Source organism: Sciurus vulgaris (genome assembly GCF_902686455.1).
Source record: "Sciurus vulgaris genome assembly, chromosome: 3".
Classification (NCBI taxonomy): domain Eukaryota; kingdom Metazoa; phylum Chordata; class Mammalia; order Rodentia; family Sciuridae; genus Sciurus; species Sciurus vulgaris.
In genome coordinates this window covers 66,847,126-66,868,262 of record NC_136463.1, presented here as the reverse complement: position 1 = coordinate 66,868,262, position 21,137 = coordinate 66,847,126, and the positions used below count along the sequence as shown (strand labels likewise).

The window sequence follows — 21,137 nt, the reverse complement described above, 5'->3', positions numbered from 1 at the left end:
TCCCCCTGGTGGAGGATTAAGAACACACTAACAAGGGCTGCAACCGAGATTTAATAATCATTCAAGAAGGAAACGACCTCTAACAATCACTGCAATGGTGAAGAAGGAATCTTAAGAATTGAGGCAAAATGAGCCCAATTCATCTCTGGCTCTTGGAGAACTGAGAGAAGTTCAGGAAGTAGCTTGGCTTGGTCAGTGTCCATACCTTAAGCTGCTCCTTGGCCAAATTCCTGCACTTGTGGTCTGGATGCTTGACAGATCCACGTTCACAGTTGGCAAGCCCACTGCTCCAGGAAGCTTGACTGGCTTGCCTCACTCCTCTCCCAGGCTCTGTGAGGCCAGGTACACGGGTGGTTGGTTAGTGGTAAGAGCCAGACCACTGTGGCCCTGGAGGTGGCCTCCTCTGCACTTGGCAGATGACAAATAAAAGTCCAGTCCAGTGCCCACCCACTGGCTGAGAGGCACAGTGCCCCTGGGAGACATCCAGCCAGACTCAGAGGGGAAAAGAAACCCTAGCAGCAGAGGCAGCTTCCTAGACATGACCTTGCATGGAAAGCAATCCAGGGCCCCACTGGATCAGAAAGGGAGCCTGAGAAGACCCTGAGGGCATAAATGGCAAGGATGGCCAAGCACGTACTGGTTTATTGACCAAACCTCACATTCCAGACAACTTGAGTGACAGGCCAGGAAACTCCTCCACCTCTGTGGCAGCTGAACACAGTTCTCTGGTGGCAACATTTACTGGACACAGTGTTAGGCAGGGCTTAATAAGAGCAAGCCAGCCTTGGAGGAGTCCTACATGGGTCTTCCAAAGAAAACAGTTACAACCCCCCCTCCAAAAGAACTGTACAATCAAATGTTGCAAAGGATTTAAATGACCCCGTGTGGCCCTTAACGGAGAAAGAGGAGTTCTGCAGCAATTGTGGGTTGAGACCTGTTCTGAGGGGCCAAGCCTAGGCATTCAGAGCCTCAGCTGGTCTACCAGTGAAGGCCTGAGGGTGGTGTCTTCTCATCTTTATTGCTTTCCAGAGAGAAGGGTGGGATCCGGACATCAAAGTGGGAGCCATCAGGTCTCTCAAAGCGGAACGTGCCCCTGAGGGTCAGAGAAAAGCTGGTTTAGAGGAAGCTGGGGCAGAGGACCCTCTGTGGATCTGGATGGCTCCATGCTCTCAGCTCCTGAGCCACAGCATGGTGAGGCAGGCTTGAGCTCTCTTCTGTATAGCTCATGACAAGATGACTGGTCCAGGGCTGGGGTTGTGGGTCAGTGGCAGACCCACAACTTGCTTAGGATATGTGAGGCACTGGGTTCAATCCTTAGCACCACATAAAAATAAATAAACAAAAGGTATTATGTCCATCTACAATTAAAAAAAAAAAAAAAAAAAAAAAAAAAGACTGGTCCAGAGACCCAAGAGGAGTCACAGCCTGGTATGGTGGCTTGTGCCTGTAGTCTAAACAACTTGGGAGGCTGAGGCAAAGAGGATCACTTGAAAGTTTAAGACCAACCTGGATAACATAGCAAGACCCATCTCAAAAAAGAAGAAAGAAAGAAAAGAAAGGGAGAGAGAGGGAGGGAGGGAGGGAGGAAGGAAAAATATAGTTGTACAGATTCCATCCTTTCAATACATTTAATACATACTGCCTGAGCTATCCAGTTGCATTTTTAGGTAAAGACATGAAACACGAGGGGGAAAAACCAACTATGTGACCAACTCGGTGTAGCATCAGATCCCTGGGCCTAACTCCTCAGCCCACAGACCACAGGGAACTTGGAACAGGCACTCATAAAACCCAGAGGAGTCCCACACAACCTGGCTTGGCCCAGAATTGGCCACAAGCTCTGAGTTTGCTGTGAGCTCTCGTTCTTTTGACCTGTAGCAGTGTCTGTGGAGTCTAGTGGCCCCTGCCCCATCACATACTCACCACATGTGCCCACTAGAAGCCTGCAGGGAGACATGACTGCTATACTGGAACGCAGGCTGCTCCTTGGATAACACTGGTTCCTGTGAGAATACAGGCAAAAGGGGTCAGGCCAGGTACCAGGGACACATTCCCTGAACCACAGGGCCACATGCTGACTACCAGTTCATCGAGACTAATTGCCCCCTACCTGAGACACCACTACAGCAGGCACTGCCACAGTGACTACTTGCCAGTGGCCTAGGAAGCCTTTTATTCTGACTCTGGGTAAGATAATCTCAGACTAAGTACCAGCAAAGATGCGAGGCATAAGACCCACTCTGAAAGCATCCCTTCCTGTGTCCATTCATGAGAATTAAGTGCCAGGCACCACAGTTGGTACTCTGCAAACTTCTGACGCTTTACTTCCAGTGATCATAGTTCTATGTGTGATCTCTATTGCAGTAATAATAAGCTAAGATTTTGATTATATAAGTTGGTGAAAGTGCAGTGAGTATACAACTGGAATTTGAAGTCAACTATCTAATTCCAAGCCCTGTTATTCACTTTTCTACCCTGCTTCCCCAATCCTCTCCTGACATGGATAAATGCTTTGAATGTTGACCCTGGCACTAGTACTACTTGTGACTTTGTTTCTCAGGAGATAGGGCAGGTAGGTAGGTATTGTAAAATCAGATCTCTTCAAGGACCAGCAGAGGACACAGACATATAAAGACACAACCATGAGTGATGGTGGTATGCATACCCCACCTAACTAAACACGTTCAAATTCAGGCTTTAATTCAGATATTATGCAGCTCAACAAATACACAAGCTTTGACTTCAGAATCACTTAGATTTAAGTCCTGGCCCTGTCACTACTAGTGATTGACTGTGAGTTTGTTATTTAACTTCTCCGTCTTACTCTCTTCATCTATGAAATGGGTTACAGGTAACCTATCCCACAGAGCTGTTAGATTTATCACCCAAGACAACTCAATGTGTTCACACATCAAGCCTCTGTAACCACAGAGGAGGAAACCATGCATGAAGCCCATGGGGCCTGCAAGGCAGGACCTGGCCAGTAATGCTCACCCTGCCCACCACCCCTCGGCCTCGCACTGTCTCCAAGGTGCCCGAGAGACTGAATATCCTCCAGTGCCGCTCCCGGAGCTGTACCACATCACTGTCCAGGTTCTCCAAACGAATACAGTAGCGCCACTGTGGGGGTGTGGGGAGAGAGCTCATGTTTGAGAAAGAACAGACCTTAGGCAAGCCTACCTGGAATTCTGTGGAGCAAACAGCAACAAAGGCTAACACCTGCATTGCACAGGCTCCACCCACACCAGGAGGTGAACACACTTCCCCACCTGACCCCGGGGCACACCTCCTAAGCTCACTCCACCCCAGAGAAACACTCACCCAGTACACGTGGGAATTCTGGGCTTCCTAGGGGAAAAAACACAAAGAATTTAAGTCTCAGAGAATAAGACCAAGTCTCTTCCCATCAACATGCCTCCAAAGTAGTATTCCAGAAAGGTTGCAGAGACATCAAGATGGGAATGTGTGTGGGATGATGAAGCCCACAGGCAGGCAGCCTCCCGTGTACATTCCTACTCATGGCCACTCTTCTCTTTGTCCTGCCAAGAGCACCAACAGCTGGATGCCAACAAATCAACTACAGGGTGCCTTCCTTTCTCACCACCCTGCTTCCAGCCCTGGCCCCCATCACTGCTGCCCAGGACCCTGTCCTCCATCCTCCCACAGCCTCTAATACTGTAATACTTCATATATTGGATATTGACCTTCCCCATGACCCTAAACCCTAAAAGGAGGAAACAATCTTCCATTTGTATCCCAAGCCTGGCTCAGAGTGAAGCAAGACGCAGCTCAGTAAACATTTGATTAACGTATAAAGTGTGAAGATCAGCCCACTCTCATTCAGGTATGTGTACACTCTTAAGCAAGGCTCCCCCTGAGCCCCAAGAAAGGAGAGCCTAGATGGAGAATGCCTTCCTGGGACCTATAGGTAACCTACTCTAGGTCTTCATGTCAGCCACCATCAAGAGGCTACCCAACTCCACCCAACACATGACACTTTGGAGCAGAACCACAGGGACATGGTTTAGATTTAGGCCCCCATCCCACTCTACCAGTCAATATTAGGACACACACACAATCTGGGACTTAGCCCTGTGGGAAGGAACACAGGCTGGGCACATACCCTCATGCCCATGTAAAAAGGGATGACAGTGACACGAATGTTCTCAGTTGTTTCCCGGTGGACATCAGAGAGCTCTAGCCAGGGGTGATTCTTCTCTTGCCAGGCCCGTAGTGTCTCCCGAGCCACAAATGGGGGTGCTAGGACAAGAGACAATAAATTAGTCCAAGCCAGAGTCCAGGGTGCTACACTCACGCTCCAACTGCCCCTCCTAGAAACTCCTTCCCAGTGGTGGCCCAGGCAAACAGGACAGAGAAAAAAGAAGCACAGCTACAACGCACAGACATGCTACCAAGAATAAACCCTGAGGGGATAGTAATGTCATGGGAAAAGAACTGTACTAGGAGTTAGCAGCCCTCGTTTTCAGACCTCCATATGCTATTGCCAAGCAACCTTGAGTCACTTATCACCTTCAAGCCTCAGTTTCTATCCCTAGAAGGAGACAGGAGCCATTGCCCTCATAGGGTAAAGGGGAAGTTAAAAAACGATTATGGAAATAAGACTTGTAGAATTATTCCTAGGATGTCTCCTTGAAGAAAACACCCTCCTATTCCTGTCTCCCTTCTTGAGAAAGATTACCTTTCGTCTGGTCATACAGAAGAAATCTTTCAAAGAGCTCATGTTGGATGGGAACTTGATCTGTAGAAGTATAGGGGAGGATGTCTTCATGGCTGACATAGTCCAGGCCTGGAACAGAAAGGTAAAGAGTAAGACTCACACAGGAGGAAAGGAGAGAAGAGAGACTGAGAAGAAACATTTCCTGGCCTTGCCCAGGGTAGAAAACGCTGGCACCATACCTCCTGGCACCCAAATCCCTCCCAAAAGATGACAGAACAGCAGAATTCTCTCTCTGGGACATACCACTTTCTCCACGGTACCATTCAGATGCTAGCTCCTCACCTGGGATGGCATAAAGGGCCCGGCTGTCATCATGGTTTGCCAAGAAGGTCACGGCTTCTGTCTGAGATCTCTGAGACTAAGGCAAGAAGTGAGTCAGGGGCTTTCTTGGTCACTGTTTGGTCCCAGCATCTTGGAGGTCAGAGCTGGTCTAGGCTTTGTCTGACCCCTTTCCCTCTCTGTCTCCACTGGGATACATACAGGCCTTTCCCAAGGGACCCCGGGCCCAGCCATGTTTCTTACTTACTATATGTGGACAGTCTCGGGCATCAATCAGCACCTGATAGTAAGTGTGAGTTTTTCCTTTCACCTCCTTAGAACCATGGCCGGCAGGGTTCTCCGCTCTACAGGGTAGAAGAAGCCCAAGATTACCCTGAGAGAAGGGGAAGTGGTGCCTGACTCAGATCCCTACCACCTCCTCACCTAAGCAAGCTGGTCCTGATCTTAAAGAGCTTCAGTACCAGCTGGGCACAGCTCAACAATAGCCCAGCTTGGCTGTTCTCCAGTCAAGACAAACAAAGAAGTCTGGAGGGCCCACACAGTCACCATTTACCTTATTCTCTAGATGCCTCCTGGCAGGGGGCCATGTTGAGAAAATTTAATTGTCACCTCAGTTCAGAGTATCCTACACGTCTCGCATCCCAAGGACTATCTGTGATCATTTAATAGAGCTATTCCTTTTCTTTTTTAATGTATTCTACAGATGATGTGAGATTAAGGGAAAGATTCCAACTGAACATCAAGAAACCAAAAATACTGGTCCCCAAAATGCTCCCTGGGATACTTATGAAAACCCAGATTTGGGGAGAGCATTCTGGGGAGGCCTAAAGGGACCCTCTGGCTTAAAATGTTCTTAGCACTCAGCTCTATTGTCTCCATGGGTATGAGCACCACAGAAGTACTCCCGGAGGATACTGTCTTCACCCCTGAGGCCCCAATTACATGTCTACCATGAGTCAGGCCTCCTCCTAAGAATACTGTGAGGCAGTACAGGGAATCTTACTTCTCTGGAGCTGCAGAAGCCACATCCCGGTCATACAGTCTGGCCTGCCAGGGAAACAGGACGACACCTCGGTAGCCAAAAACACTATGAAGGAAAAGCTGGAAGGAAAGAGAGGTGGCCTTAGTGAGTCTGCAGTCCAGCAAGTCCATCCAGCTGGGCTGCACAAAGCAGCACAGGTGGAGGCAACTACAGCACAAGGTCTTGCCACCTCTTCCCTTGACCCTCAGGATCAACCCAGGCCAACTTGGGAATACTATACACCCTCTTCTCCTGGCTGACTCTTCAAATCAAAGCTTTGGCCTTCAGGAAGCCTTCCTTGACCTTCTCACTTAGCAGTATACAGCTATCAACCATTTACATGTCATTAATTCTTTCCTCAACCATAAACTCCATGAAAGCAAGAACCATGTCTACCTTCCTTTCTGATTTAACCCAAATGCATAATGCCTGGTCCATTTTAGGCATACTAAAAAACAATTTTAAAAAAATCTTCCTTACCTCTGTAGGACCTCAATTTATCACAGTGGACCTGGAACAAACCTGATACAGAAAAAGAGCCCCACACCCAGAGCTACCACACTGTAATCACTTTGATAACAAGACATCAAAGGTTTGCTTTCCTTAAAACTCCCTCTACTAACTTCTTACTATCCAGTATGCTAGAAGAATCTTTAGCAACTTGGCTTTCTCCTCACTATAGTCCAAACAATCTCTCTCCACTCTAACATGGAAAGAAAACTCACTATTAGGTGCATTCAAAATCAGGAACACAGAAACTACATCTTAAAAAATCTGTGATTCTGTTCTGATACCAAACATCAAAGTGGAATGGAGCTAGGGGTGTTGCTCAGCAGTACAACACTTGCCTAGCATGTGTAATGCCCTGGGTTTGATTCCCCAGCACTGCTGAAAAAAAGGGGGGGGTTGGGGGGGGGGGGGACAAATGGAAAACCATATCATTCAGTCCTGTGACCAAATATGACTCCGCTCAAAAGCACAGCAAGAAAATGAAAGCAGACCCAGCCCAAAACTTACCTGCCCAGTCTCATATTTTCCATTCTGTTTTGGCACCTCAAACACACCAACTGTCTCCAACACTTTGCCTTCTGGTCGGTTTCTGATCAAGAATAAAAAGAATAAGCAAATGAAAAGCTAAGAAGGTCACACTACTTATCCATCAGGAAAAAAACAAAACAAACAAACAAAAAAACTACTAGGGTACTGAGGGGCCAGGGCCATGGCAGCAGAGAAAGGCTGGGAAGTGTGGCCATCTAACAGGTAAGGGCTCTGCCAAGCCACCAAACCACAGAGCTGCTGCCTTTCCTCCCCTGAGGTTCAGCCACAGGCTCCTCCTTGATGAAAACCTCTCTAATCTCCCAGAGTTAGATCTGACTACTCCCAGGTCACTTTTTTCTCTCCTCACTCAGTGTTCCTCATATCATGCCCTCATACCCTGTTTAAATATACCCCTTTGCCCTATGTCTCCCCTAACCCACTTCCTGACCTCCCGCAGCATTTGAACTGTCCCTTCTGCTTTGCATTTCAGTTATTTGTGTCCATTTCTTATCTCCATCCATGAGAGATTGTAAGTTCCTGGGATTAGTCTGTGCTGCCCCCCTGAGCCTAGTGTATAAGAGAGTCTCAAAAACAATTTTGTTCTGATCATAATTCCATGTTCATTTCCCCTCTATAGTCCTTACCCTGCCCTTAAGGGTTTAATCATTTCTAGATTCTCTAATGTACTCTATGCATTACACCAAGTACTGAAGTCTCTCAATTACAGTTTTGTTCAGACATTAATTTTCACAGGGATTTTAACTTGCAAATAACTATCATCTCTCCCCAGTATTAGTGTTTGATCTCAATCACTATAAGGGCAGCTCTGTCACTTTACCTCTCTCAACAGTGTTGCTCTTTCTAGGGGTTCTTCAAAGCACTGTTATTCTAATTTGGAGAGGAGAACTTGAAACACTGGCCCCAATTTGATTTGCCTGACCCAACCTCAGAGACACTGCTCAAATACTTCAAATCCCCTTCCCCAAATCACACACAGAAGACAGGTGTACCAAGGTCATAACAAAACCTGGGACCCACGAGGGCCCACACTCAAGCCAACTTGCTTCCCACCTCTAGCATCTTCCTGAGGGGTGCCAAATAGGGGATGGGGGCTGAAGTCAAAAGCCCCGGGGCTGCATTCAAAAGCTGTCCACTAACAGCGGTGCTGGGAACCTCGGCTGGGGAGGTAGGGTTCGCTCGGGGACTGTTACTACTTCCCGCTCAAGGCAAGCCTGCACAGCGAGGCCCCTGGGCCGTGCTCCCTCCTCTGCTCCTGGCACACGTCCCAGATAGCGAACGTCGCTCGGTGCTCCGAACTTCTCCCAGGTCGTATGTCGGTCACCCCCTGGCAGCCCGGCCTCCTAGCTTCGTCAAGGGCCAGGAGCACCATACGCCGCTCCCTAGGCTCCAACCCCGGACCGGCCCCGGTGCTGCCTCCCTCACCGAGACGAGAGATGCCTCCGCGTCGTCGTAGTTGCCACCGGCGGGAAGGCCCCCGCTCCACCCGCCGCACAGAGCGGCCTCGACCCTCGGGCCGCGGTCAGAGACCGGGACCACCAGCGGCTGCCCACGGCCAGGGCCCTCCGGGCCACACAGCTTGCCATATCCCGTCCGAGCGCCGGCTCGGCTGCTGACACAGGGCCCGACCCGCGGCGGGGCGGCGTTCCGCCCCCGCCCCACACTGCCCCGCGCCGCGTCCCGCCCCCTTAGCCCTCTGACTTGCCTAGTTGCGTCCCGCGAGCTCCGAGTTACTTCCGGCGCACAGCGGGCGGAAGTCCGAGTTTGGGGTCACCTGACCACAAAGGCAGCTAGACATGGCGTCTTCCTTTCTTGCTGGTGAGCGATTGGTACGCGCTTTGGGCCCCGGCGGGGAACTGGAATCAGAGCAGTTGCCTCGGACGCTGCGAGCCGAGCTTGAGGCCGCCCTGGGGAAGAAGCTCACGGACGGTGATAGCCCTAGTGGCCCCCAACGCTTGGTTTCCTTCCGTCTAATCCGGGATCTGCACCAGCACCTACGAGAAAGGGGTGAGTCGGTCTTCTGCCCAGAACTCCTCCTTGTTTCCAGATCTACTTCCTCCAAAAAAATTTTTCCCCTCATTGTCTCTCGCCTGTAAAGTACTTACGTAACCAACCAAGAGTCTCCTCATAAACCCAAGGGCCACCCACGCACCCTTCTCCTCTTCTATGGGAATAATTCTTGGACACAATTTACTTGTTCACATTCTGTTCTCTTGACTCTCCTCTTGGCAGGCATACCTAAGCCCACCTGACCCTGAGGAAGTCGAGGATCTAACCCAACACTATCTCCCAAATTCCGTTCCTTCTTTTTTTTTTTTTTTTTTTTTTTTGCCACATTAGGAATCACATAGTATAGTGAGCTATGCTCTTTGGTCCATCTCAAAAGCAAGAATAGTGACATCTGACATTGTCTTTCTTTGTTTCTTTCTTTTGGAGATAGAATGACAAAAGCAATGTTGAAAGGTCTAGACCAGGAATAGCATGCGAGTTTTTGTTTGTTTGTTTTTTTTGAGGGTGGGGAACTGGAGGGATTGAACTCAGGGGCACTCAAGCCATACCCCCAGCATTGTTTTGTATTTTATTTAGAGACAGGGTCTCACTGAGTTGCTTAGCGCCTCACTCTTGATGAGACTGGCTTTGAGCTCGGCCATCCTCCTGTCTCAACCTCCTGAACCACTGGGATTACAGGCGTGTGGCACTGTGCCCTGGTAGCATATGAGTTTTAATCCTAGTTCTGCAACTAATTTCCCTCATAGAAGTTATTCCTCCTTCCTGAGCCTCAGTTCCCTTATCTATAAAGAAAGGGAGTAGGACAAAGTGGTTCTTTTTCCAGAATTAACAGAGCCTAGCCAGAAGTGCAAAATGTATGCTGCTCAACTATTAGAACAAAAAGAATCTTAGGAATTATCAGATACAGTGATCTCTAAGTATTTAGCTTCACTATGACTTAAACCTATTTAGGGCAGATCTGTTGTGACCACAGAAATGACCTAACCCGGGGCTGGGGGTATAGCTCAGTTGGTAGAGTGCTTGCCGTACATGCACAAAGTCCTGGGTTTAATCCCCGGCTCCACCAAAAAAAAAAAAAAAAAAAAAAAAAACACAGAAAAGAAATGACCTAACCCAAAGGCAAATGTTAGGTGTTGGTTTTTATGTTGGCAGAGTAATTGAGAGCTGACAGTTATAGTAAGCTGTGCAGCACTAGGAAATACTTAAGTGGAATTGTCCTAGATTTTTTCCTAATTGAAAATGATACTGGCAACGGTTGACATAGGTATAGCCATGTTTTTATTTTGGCAGAAAAAAGAGCTGGACCCTTCTCTGATCATAGTTTTTCAACCTCAGCTCTATGGCTCACCACATTTTTGGAAACATTTTCTTCTCAGATTCCACACTATACCTTCATGAGCTCCTGGAAGGCAGTGAAATCTATCTCCCAAAAGTTGTGAAGCCTCCTCGGGTATGTGAAGGATATATTTTTGAGAGTGGGTATTGGCTGAGTTGGGCATCAAATTTTTTAATCAATTTTGGGGCTTTAAAATTTGTCTTTTAAGTCTTTGAGGTCTGAGATGAGTAAACCAGGTATTGCCTTCTCTATTTGATACCTTTGGAAAACTGAGATCCAAAAAACACCAGTTTCCAAAGCAGTAAACTGGTACGCAGGTCTTCTGGCACCTTTAATAATTCAGTGCCCCTTTGGAACCAGTGATTATGACATGCTTTCTAGCACGACTTATATGAAAGAATATCACTCTTTTCACATGCTTTTTTTCTGCTTTAGAACCCAGAGCTAGTTGCCCGGCTTGAGAAGATTAAGATACAACTGGCCAATGAGGAGTATAAGCGGATCACTCGTAATGTCACCTGTCAGGTAACAGGTCTGCTCCTCAACGCATGAACTGAGTAGCCCTTAAAAACAGAAAGAAAAACAGATGCAAAGGAAAGAAACAACATGGAAACTTGGCTTGTCTCCTATTCCAGAACCATACAAGTTCTGTGTTACCTAAAACTGTGTAATTCCCAGCTCACTGAGACTCAGGCCTTAGACGGTGACATTCTTAAACATTGTAGGGATGGAGATGAGTCTTGCAGCCTTTTTTATGACAGGATTCCGTACTAACCTCTGGCATGTTCTTTCCCTAAAACAGGAGAGGAATAGATGAGTACTGGGAGCCTATGTCCTCTTCTCTGAAGTGCTTGCTTTGTGGTCCAGCAAAAAGTCAGACTGGTCCTAAAGAAAAGAATACATGGCAAAATGCATGTGTTCTTAGTGTGTTGAAGAATATAGAGAGCTGAGGCCAGACTGACAAATGAGTGCTCTCTGGGTTATCTCTGAGCTGCTTCCATTCTAAAATCATCTACTTTTTCTTTTTCCCAGGATTCACGGCATGGTGGGACTCTCAGTGACCTGGGAAAACAAGGTGAGGTACAAGGAGATTAGGCTTTCAAAGCCTCTTCTTGGGATGGATGGTGGCCTTTCTTCCCTAGCATTCTGGATTTAAGGCTGAGCTATATAGACTTGTTCTTTGAAAGGAACCCAGTTGATGGGGGAGGCAGCTCTGAGGGAACAGGGCCTCCTGGAGAATGCTGACCTAAAATTTCTTCTCTGGGCTCCTCCTCAAAGTGAGGTCAGTGAAGGCTCTGGTCATTACCATCTTCAACTTCATTGTCACGGTGGCAGCTGCCTTTGTCTGCACTTACCTTGGAAGCCAGTATATCTTCACAGAAATGGCCTCGGTGAGTATGAGCTAAACCGTGCGAAGTGACCCAAGTGGGGGTGTTAGTGGGGAAAGGGGGATGTGTGTGGAAGTGCCTTGCACAGGTTAGAAATCGAGCATATTTATGCAGTAATCAAAGAGAGCATTTTTTTGGTAGGGGGGGCGGGGGACAGGTATTTATCCCAAGAGAAGCCACATTCTCCCCACTCCCCAACTTAGGGACTGAGTTGAAGGTTTTCCATCCCCATTAGAGGTGCTGAGGGCTGCAGAGCTGGGTCTTAATTTACATTCCTTAAGCCTAATTTTTCCCTTTCCTAGCGTGTGCTGGCTGCTTTGATCGTTGCCTCAGTGGTGGGTCTAGCCGAGCTGTATGTCATGGTGCGGGCGATGGAAGGTGAATTGGGAGAACTGTAACTGGTGCTTCATCATCAAAGTCTGGAGAAGATTTGGGAGGCCCCAGGCTCCCAATTGCTGATAACCAACTCAATCTATGAAGCTCTTTGTACTCAGCTCCAGTTAGAGGACCAGGCTAGGCCACCTCCTTTTCTTGCAGGAAGCACTGTCTTCTGTAAATTTCCAAAGGGAGCATTGGAGGAGATTCAGACAACACAACTTCTTTAAAAGAACTGATCTCTCAGTACCTTTCTCCTGAACCCAGTGCTCATTTGCCTTCTCCAGCTCATTCTGGGCACTGCTGGGACTGGGGCTTTTCCATCAGGAGTACATGGAATCCAGGCCTTCCCAAAAGTAAACCATACTGCCTTGAACTTGTCTAGGTGCACAAATCATTCACTATTCTTCATCCATACATCTTTGGTGCAGGCCTATAATTGAGAGCAGAAGCCTCTTGAGAAAGCAGAAAGGCTCCCTCTCTCAATTTATGCTGGAAAAGGAACCAGTCAGAGGACAGATTATCAAATAAGAGAAAGATAGGTTGGTATGGGATGGTTGAACTGGATGCCAGGCAGCTATCTTTTTGGAAAAGGAAGTGGTATTTGGCCCCTTTTCTGGAAGGCAGAACACACTGAGACCAAATGGCCAGCTGTGGTCTTTCCTCTGTTAAATGGAGCCAAAGATTCTTGATGTTTTCCTGATGTCTCTGTCTAATGTGAAACTTCTGAGAACTTAGGTGTTGTGATGATAGAATCTATATATGGGACTTGAAAGGGTATCAACCTTAAGTTATTTATCCAATAAATATTTATTGTGCCCAGTGTGTTCTTATTTCAAATCCCATGTCAGATAACACAAAGCACAAAGATTTCCATAATTCTGAGAATTGTTTTTCTTACTGTTTGTTAATATTGTACATGCTCCTGTTGTCTTTGTTTTTCCCCAGAACTTTTCTGTTCTTAGAGATTATATACACAGTGACTCAGTAGACAATTCCTCTAAAGATTTGCCAGTTTCTGTTGGTTGAGAGAAATGTCACCTGTGAGAAAACGTAGGTGACATTTTACAGTGTTCCTAGTAACCTGAACTGTTGAAGTTTGGTCAGAAAACTGCACTAAAGCCCTACAGGGATTCATAACTGTACTTCCTTGTGTGTGTATTCTGTGTTCCAGGCTGCCCACATAGCGTTAAGCTTTCACATCCCCTGAATTTAGCTTGAATGGATTCCAAATGTTAAAAGAGATTTAACTTTGTCAGAATCTTCTCAGACAGATTCTGACCCTAGAACATCTCACAGTAAAATCAGGGTCATTCCCTCTCCCCCTGCTCCCAAATTGGGATTGAACCCAGGGGCATTCTATCACTGAATTACATATCCAGCTTATCCAGCCCTTTTTATTTTTTATTTTGAGATAAAGTCTCACTAAGTTGCCCAGGCTGGCCTCGGACTTGTGATCTTCCTGCCTCAGCCCCCCCCCCCCGCCCCCCCGAGTAGCTGGGATTACAGGCATGTGGCAAAATTGAAGTCATTCTACTCCTTCCACTATTTATTAGGATGGAATCAACACTGGATCTGAACCACCACCTCACAACAGGTTTCCATGGCATTGAGATCTTACAGAGAGCTGCTGCTTTATGTGCTGAACATATTGCTAGCATCTGAGGTTAGAGATAAAAGACCTAGCTCCTGCCTAGTAAATGAAGAGAAGGCAATGGCCATTGTGCAAAGAGGGTTCCATCTGCAAGGGCAGGATGGTGGTGTTGCTCAGTAGTAGAGTACTTGCCGACTGTGTGTGAGGCCCTGGGTTTGATCTCCAGCACCACCAAAAAAAAAAAAGAAAGAAAGAAAAAGAAATCTGCAGGAGCAGAGTTAGAATTAGGAATTGGGGGGCAGTCATGCTTTCTTCTATTGCACTCTGGGTTTAAGAAGTGCCTGGCAGGAAGTCAGAGAAACAAGAAGTTTGAGGCCTTCCCAGTTCCTCATGAGCTCTAGTATGGAGAAGCAGTGGGAGCTAGCATTTTTGGAGTTTTTATTTGTGTCACACACTGCGTGAAGCCCTTTGACTGCATTATTTCTTATTCCCAAAAGGGAGATGAAGCAAGTTTATCACTCTGCTTTTCAGGCACATAGTTTCAGAGAGTTGCCAGTTAAATTGCAGATCCAGGATTTCATTCCAGCACAGACTTATTGCCAACTCTGCTTTTTTCCACAAAGCCAAGCAACTCCAGAAGAGGAAGCAACAATAATGTCCTGAAATCAGTGGGACTGAGACAGGAATGCTAGCAGAGGCTTCCATCACCCAGGACCTCAGTCAGCCTTAAGCCCTTCAATTAACCATCCCCCTAACTAATCCTGGCAGAAGCCTTTGTAATACCTCCCACCCAGAATCTGCGTGGAACCTGGCCCTATTTAGGGATTAGGTGATAAAGATAGATTTCCAAGCAAACAGCCCTCAACCCCATTCATTTGCAACACAACAATCCAGATTAAGGTACAGAGTTGGGTTTTATTTAGAGATTAGTTGGTATTACAGATGACAATGATACCAAAACCCAATGCAGCTGTACCCCCCTCCACCCCAAATCTGTCAGGTTGTCTCCACAGCCCCATGTCAGAGGGCGGACAATCTGATCTTTCTGAAAATTAAATCAACTTAAGCCCAGGCTTCCATTTCTACTTTATTACTTTAATATCACTCCCTCTTCAGATCCATAGTTCTGATTAATTTGTCCAGGTGGTGGGAGATGAGAAGAGGGGACCTTGAACCATAAGAGGGTGGGTTCCCAGCAATCAAGAATAGGAGCAGCACTCTTCCCTAGCACACATAGCAGGCAGACAGGTAATGGCCTGAAGGGCCCTCATCAAACAGATGGCCGCCCCGTCAGAGGGAGGACGCCACCAACTGTGGTAAGAATTGGGGACAGGTCCTGGCAGGAAAAGTGGGAAACATGACCCCTTAACTCATCTTGATGGTACCGTTTGTCGAGACTATGGGTATGCCCCAGGAGGGTCCAGGGTGCTGGGTAACAAGTGCCATGCTCAGTCACTGCAGAGGACCTGCATCTGAGCTGCCCTGGAAGCCAGTGGAAGGGAGGAATCCCTGAACTTGACTCTTCCCGTTAGAGATCTCCCTTATGTAAAAGAAGAGGGCAGGGGATCCAGTCTGATGTGTTCAGTCCTAGGAGGGCTGGATGAACTGCAAGAGTCAGAGGAGAGGTCTTGGACATTCTGGACCTGCATCAGGATTGGTCCACATTGGTAACAATAGCTGAGGCATAAATAAGGTCAGATAGGCTGCCCAGTGAGGTCTGAGGAGTAGCTCGCTCCAAAGAAGGGTGGACCCCTGAGGCCCCAGCCAGTCCCAGTGGGGCTACAGCTTTAGTTCCTGCCCAGCCCTGGCCCAGACCCAAGCTGGGAGCTGCACACGGGGCCTGTGGACACACTGAGGTACACTGAGCTGTGCTGGTGGAGGGTGGAGGCTGGACCAGTGTTGGGGGTGCCCAGGGCTGCTGGGGGTTGTCTGGAAGAGAACAACTCTGAGGAGGCTCAGGCCTGGGGCTTAGGTCTCCTGGATTCCTGTTCTTGATTTTCTTGGCCCGGCGGTTCTGGAACCACACCTGGTAAGGAAGATGAAGGGGACTATTCTGGCTCCAGCACCCCTTCTTTGGGACAGGACAGAACCTGAAGGTAGAATACCCAGGGAGAAACTGGGGGTCAAAGCCAGAAGTTGGCTATGTGAAAGCACCCTCTCCTGGGGGAGGTCACAGCTCACCTGTATCTTGGCCTCGGGAAGGTGGGTGACCCGGGCAAGCTGTTCACGGGTACCAATGTCAGGGTAGGGTCGTGCTGCAAACACCCGCTCCAACTCCAGCAGCTGCCCAACACTGAATGTGGTTCTCTTTCTCCGGTGGGGTCCCAATCCACTGGCTTGGCCTGTGGGATGGGATGGGGGTCAAACTAGGACTCCCTGCCAGAGCCTCCACCAGCCTCAAAGCCTTTGACAGACTCTGCAGCCCATTCTACCCACCCTCTTCAACCTTCCCCATCATACCCTGCCCTACCTGTTACCCTCCCCACCCTATCCCTGTCACCTTACCTGCTGGAGATGCTTCCACAGGGCTGGCCATGGAGCTGGCAAGGAACGAGGTGCTGGAGGACCATGCCAGGCCTGTGCCCACACCAGACCCATCTGTTTGGGGTTTTATGCTATTCTGAGTGCCTGGCACCACCCCCAGTAGGAGAGAGGCTTAGAGTTCAGTCCAAAGTAGGAAGGGGAAGCCAGGGTTAGGATTGGGCTGATAGGGGTATGGGTGGAGCCAGTTGTTGGCCACCCTCCTTCCCCGGCTTCACAAAGGAAACAGGTCCTAACCTCCCTCTACAAACAACTGTGGCAGTCCACGCCTGCAATCCTGTTCTTTATGAAATCTTCCCAGGCTCCTTCCAGAAAGCTACTGAAATTCTTCTTTCCAATGCTCCCAGGACTTCAACTGCCCCTTCTGGAGCCCTTAGTGCCCTGGTTCTGGCTGCCTTCAGGGAAGAGTGGGTAGTAAGCCTATCCCACAACTGACTGGGAAGTGAAGCTGAACAAGATGAAGATGATAGGGACAGAAAATGAGCAGGAACAGATGTCCACACTAGGGCTGCTCTAGAGTTTTTCCTGCATCTGACTGACCCCCTGAGAGCCCAGACAGGCTTTCTGGGGCCCAGGAACCTGGAGCCACAGGCCCCACAGGTGGAATTGAGGATTTAAGACTGATGTTTACTTTTAACAGTGCTCTCTTCCTTGGAAAGCTTCTTGGCTTGTTTGCTAAAAGAAAGGGGTACATGTGAATTTCCTTCCAGTTCCAGTCCTTCCCTATCTCTCCTGACCTCACTACCCTCACCCCAGGACAGAAACCTCAAAGAAACTCCCATCCTGCAGGGTGTGGTAGTGCATGCCTGTGATCCCAGGTACTCAGGAAGATGAGGCAGGGAGGATCTCAAGTTCAAGGCCAGCCTGGGCAACTTAGTGTGAGCCAGTGTCTCAAAAAAATAAAAAAAGATGGGTTGGGGATGTAGCTCAGAGGAAGGAAGGAAGGCAGGCAAGCCTACTCACCTACCCTGAGGGTGGGTTATGGGAGCACGATGACCCCAATGACCCCACCTCTTCTCTTGCCCCTTCTCTCTCCACCAAGACTCTTGTCAAGTCTAAGGGACAAAGCAAGCCAAACCCAGGGAGCAGTGGCTTAGTGACTTCTGTCAACACCAGAGGGTTTAGTGCCTGCTTAGATGGGCTGCTGGAGGCTGCTTAGCTCGGAGGAAGGGTAGTTCCCCTGACACCCTCTAAGCCCCCAATACTTCTGGTTCACAGAGAAGGCAATAGCTTAGCAGGGACTGACAGTGAGGCCCTTCTGTTTCTCTTCCCCTTGACCTGTTCTGATAGCTCTGCTTGTCTCCTTACCCAGGCAGGGATCTGTCCACCCCAGTCAGGACAGTAGTCTTAAACTTAGGGCCAAGTGAGCTTTATTGGGCTGGGAAGAAAGGCTGGAAGAGGAAGCTGCAGAAACCCGGCTGTGTGGACTCGGACTTCTACTGGAGATTAGGGGCTGGGCAGCCCAGCCAGTACTGGGCAATAGGACGTGGGTAAGGAGGGTTCACTGTGTCCACTCGCCGGGTGCGAAGGTTGACTCGGTAGTACTTGTCTGAAAGAGAGGATGGAAGAGAGTGGGTGAGGCTCTACCTACCCTTGACCTGAGAGAGAAGACTGCATCCACAATGTAACTAAGGCCCCCTGGCCTGGTTTTCTGGGGTCTCTGCCCTTAGACTGTGTTGAAATCATGGAGACGGGAGGCAGCAGGGAAGGTTCAAGCAAAACCAGCTTCAGAGGTGGCAGGGGCTCCCACCTCCTGAGAAGAAGTAAACACTCTGGATGGGCTCGCAGGTGGCAGGCACAAGCCAGTTCATCTCATAGTCATAGTTGTAGGCCTCCGGCCCACTCTCCTCGCTGGAGAAAAAGGGCAGCCAGGAGGAACGGGATGATCGGTGGAAGTTCTGGCTGCGACTACGGCCACGACCGCCACGCGAGCGGTAGCGCTTGCGATTTCGACGTCTGGATTTTTGCTTCTTGGCCACAGAGGAGCGGGGCGCTGAGCCTAAGATGTAGATCCGGCCCGCCACGGCTGCATCCACCTTCCCAGGCACACCATGCCAGTCTCGGCTGATGAACCTGGGCTCTCTGACGCCACCTGTGGAAAGGAATGGGTTAATGGGGGGGGGGGGGGGGGGGGGGCTTAGAGGACCCAGTTCCTGCCTTCTCCCGCAGGACCTTTAGGGTTCTTATGCTGCGCCTTTCTTGCCAAAAGACACAGCAAGCTGGTGACAGAGCCCAGTGCAGACTTCAGTCTCTCTGTCCGGTGTTCCTTCCTGTGTCCCCCATATCCTTGGTGTCTCCACCCCACAACCTAGGCCTTCACAGACCCCTCATCCACGGCCCCTCCCTCTGCTGGCTGTGTCCTTGGCTGTGCTAGGCAAAGTCCAAGGTGTGGGGTCCAGGTGGAGCCAAGCCTCCCCCTAAAGATCAACAGAAGCAAAGTCTGGTTGAGTAAACAGCACTTGATCAATAGCTCCACAATCAGCCCCCTCCAGGCAGTTCAGCCCTCTCCCTCCCCAGGGGTTCCAAGCCTCAGGAGACAAGAGCAAGCCTTGCCTCAACCATACCAGAGGATCTGCCCCAGAAGAGCAACTCGAAGATGTCCTCCCAGCTGTCCCGCTGCAGCAGGGCAAAGTGCTCAAACACAGCCGACATGGAGCTGCCTTCACACTCCTTCTGGCTGGGCTGGTGCTGGAACTCATACTCCCAGTACTGCTTCCCTGGGGAGCAGGGGAGCTGGCATCAGGAGGGTGGGTTTGAGCAAGGCTGGAGGGCCCAGAGGCTGTTCCAGTTAGGAGCTCCTGGCACATGGTGTGGGCATACACTGAGGCCTGTCCCCAGGATAGCATGGAAGGAACCCTAGACAACTCCACTGTCTGCCTGTTCTTCTCCCATCCCTCTGAGTACCCTTGAAGAAGTAGACCCTTTCCCGCCCACTGTAGCTGTGGGCAGGAAGAGCCAAGGCTGCATCTATGTTGTCTGGGATGCTACTGAAGCCTTCAGAGATGTTTCGGGGGTAATCAGGATCCAGAACACCATCCTCAAAGCGCCAGTACTGGTGACCCTAAGAGACAGGAAAGGTGAAATGGAGTAAGGATGCAGCTGGTTGGGCACAGAGGCAGGATCCCATACCCTAACATGGCCATTCCCAACTCCAGGCTTGCCATCCAGGACCTGGAACCTCAGACTGGCTGCCTTGTTTTCACAGAGCCCCAGCCAGGTCCCACAGGGTCCTGGATCTGACTTGCCGGCCACCATGGTTCTGGGCATATCAGCTCTCAGCCCTTCATTAAAATACCCTCTGTCCTGACCCACAGTCCCTAGGCCTGACACCTTGAAGAGGTAGGTCTTCCCCTGACAGTTGATACGGGTGAAGGCAGCATCGATGGGTCCCTCGATGCCCCAGACATCTCGGATGAGCTTGGGGTACCCAGGCCTCACTGCTGTTTCATCTAGCTCATAGCAGTACTGTCCTAGAATAGGAGAGGCTGTGTGAGAGAGAGCATGCTCCTGAGGCAGACCCCCTTCCCCAAGACCTTCCCCTGGACTCACCTCGGAAGGCAAAGAGGGAACCATTCTTGAGGTCAGTGAAGGCATCAAAGGGCTTCCCACTGCACAGCTCTTCCTCTGTGGAGAAATCAGAGAGCCCTTGATCAGGGGTCTCAGGTATTGGGTTCACCCCCTCAGGTTCTGAGGTCTCCACCTCAGGCCCCAGGGTGCTGGGATCAGATGTAGGAGCCTCTTCCTCAGGGTTCAGGACAGCTGTCGACTCAAGTGTCCCTTCAGGCTTGGGCTGCAGGTCAGGGCTCAGGGAGGAGCTCTCATAGAAATCATAGGTCCCATATTCATCTTCCGGCAGAGTGAACACATCCCCGCGAGTCACTGCAGGCAGAATGATTGGTAGTGAGTCTCCAGCTGCAGAGGGTACCCCAGGCCCACCTGCCTAAGTATTGAACGTACCTTGGCGCTTGCACTCAGCCATGTAGTCAACACAGCAGCTCTGGTAGTAAGAGCAGAGCTCATCGCACTGACACTTCTTGTCAGCATTGAAACCTTCAGTGCAGCGGCCCTTGCATGACTCTATGGAGAAGGGGTGTCAGTTGACACAACCAAGCCCAGGCCACCCTCACCCATCCTTACATTGCCCCAGATGGTCATCAACACCTTGGTCCATACCTTGATCAGCCAGAGCAACCCACGCCAGCAGAGCCAGCATGAGAAGGGGCCTTGGAGGTGCCATGAGAGGCCCCTGGCTGAGAGGCCTGGCAAGCTGGGCTCTGAGCTCCTGGAATCTCTGCTCTGCTGCCTGAAAAAGGAGGTGGGGGAATGAGTCAGGGAGGGAGGAACTGGAGAAGAGGAGCTGCCCTTTCTATCGCTCTGTTTGCTCAGCCTCCAGCCCAGCCCCCAGTTTCCCAACTCCACAGGCTGCAGCAGAAAAGGGTCACATTCTCAGAACTCTGGGCCTGGGAGAACTGGGAAACAGAACACTTGCCAAGCTCAGGGTCATCAGGTCATCAGGACAGGGAATAGTATGGTGGGTCTGGAGGGCAGAGAGAAGGTTCATGCTGTCACTCACTGGGAAAACTGCTTTATCTGAGTTGTCATTTTCTTTTCAGTAAAATGGGACTAATAATACTTTGCCTTGTGTGGTGTTAAGGGGTTATATGAACTAGAACAGACAAAATGCTCAGAGCCTGCAGTAGTTTCAAATTAATTCTCATAAATGACTATTGATGCATGATTTATTTGAGGAGGCACATCTCTGGCTGGGTGCTCATCCACCAGCTGTGTATTTAGGGCAG

At 49.5% G+C, this 21,137-nt stretch overlaps 4 protein-coding genes across 6 annotated transcripts; 1 reads left to right on the top strand and 3 right to left on the bottom strand.

Moving 5' to 3' along the window:
- Positions 1–33: 33 nt before the first annotated feature.
- POLDIP2 (DNA polymerase delta interacting protein 2) lies at positions 34–8,766 on the bottom strand. The gene is made up of 11 exons (XM_079130509.1): positions 8,520–8,766; positions 7,056–7,137; positions 6,021–6,118; positions 5,265–5,361; positions 5,021–5,096; positions 4,700–4,807; positions 4,124–4,260; positions 3,322–3,348; positions 2,995–3,120; positions 1,924–2,003; positions 34–1,093 (listed from the first exon to the last, which is right to left on the bottom strand). Exons 1-11 carry the CDS (start codon positions 8,678–8,680, stop codon positions 979–981), a joined length of 1,107 nt encoding a protein of 368 aa, XP_078986635.1. The 5' UTR covers positions 8,681–8,766; the 3' UTR covers positions 34–978.
- Positions 8,767–8,845: 79 nt separating this feature from the next.
- On the top strand, positions 8,846–13,020 carry VMA12 (vacuolar ATPase assembly factor VMA12). Its single transcript, XM_079130535.1, has 6 exons — positions 8,846–9,101; positions 10,481–10,554; positions 10,876–10,965; positions 11,473–11,515; positions 11,719–11,831; positions 12,131–13,020. Exons 1-6 carry the CDS (start codon positions 8,891–8,893, stop codon positions 12,224–12,226), a joined length of 627 nt encoding a protein of 208 aa, XP_078986661.1. The 5' UTR covers positions 8,846–8,890; the 3' UTR covers positions 12,227–13,020.
- Positions 13,021–13,152: 132 nt separating this feature from the next.
- SEBOX (SEBOX homeobox) lies at positions 13,153–17,747 on the bottom strand. Of its 3 annotated transcripts, XM_079130523.1 has the most exons (5): positions 17,647–17,747; positions 16,970–17,013; positions 16,303–16,337; positions 15,979–16,139; positions 13,153–15,823 (listed from the first exon to the last, which is right to left on the bottom strand). In XM_079130523.1, the coding sequence occupies exons 3-5, from the start codon at positions 16,331–16,333 to the stop codon at positions 15,446–15,448; spliced, it is 570 nt and encodes a 189-aa protein (XP_078986649.1). In that variant the 5' UTR covers positions 16,334–16,337; positions 16,970–17,013; positions 17,647–17,747; the 3' UTR covers positions 13,153–15,445. The 3 variants fall into 3 exon arrangements, with proteins under 3 accessions (XP_078986649.1, XP_078986647.1, XP_078986648.1); XM_079130521.1 differs by lacking the exon at positions 17,647–17,747 and having other exon boundaries at positions 13,153–15,887; positions 16,879–17,554; XM_079130522.1 differs by lacking the exons at positions 16,970–17,013; positions 17,647–17,747 and adding an exon at positions 16,879–16,920.
- On the bottom strand, positions 17,692–20,673 carry VTN (vitronectin). Its single transcript, XM_079130475.1, has 8 exons — positions 20,512–20,673; positions 20,296–20,415; positions 19,888–20,217; positions 19,669–19,808; positions 19,243–19,399; positions 18,903–19,055; positions 18,089–18,430; positions 17,692–17,887 (listed from the first exon to the last, which is right to left on the bottom strand). The coding sequence occupies exons 1-8, from the start codon at positions 20,573–20,575 to the stop codon at positions 17,775–17,777; spliced, it is 1,419 nt and encodes a 472-aa protein (XP_078986601.1). The 5' UTR covers positions 20,576–20,673; the 3' UTR covers positions 17,692–17,774.
- Between the last annotated feature and the right edge of the window lie 464 nt (positions 20,674–21,137).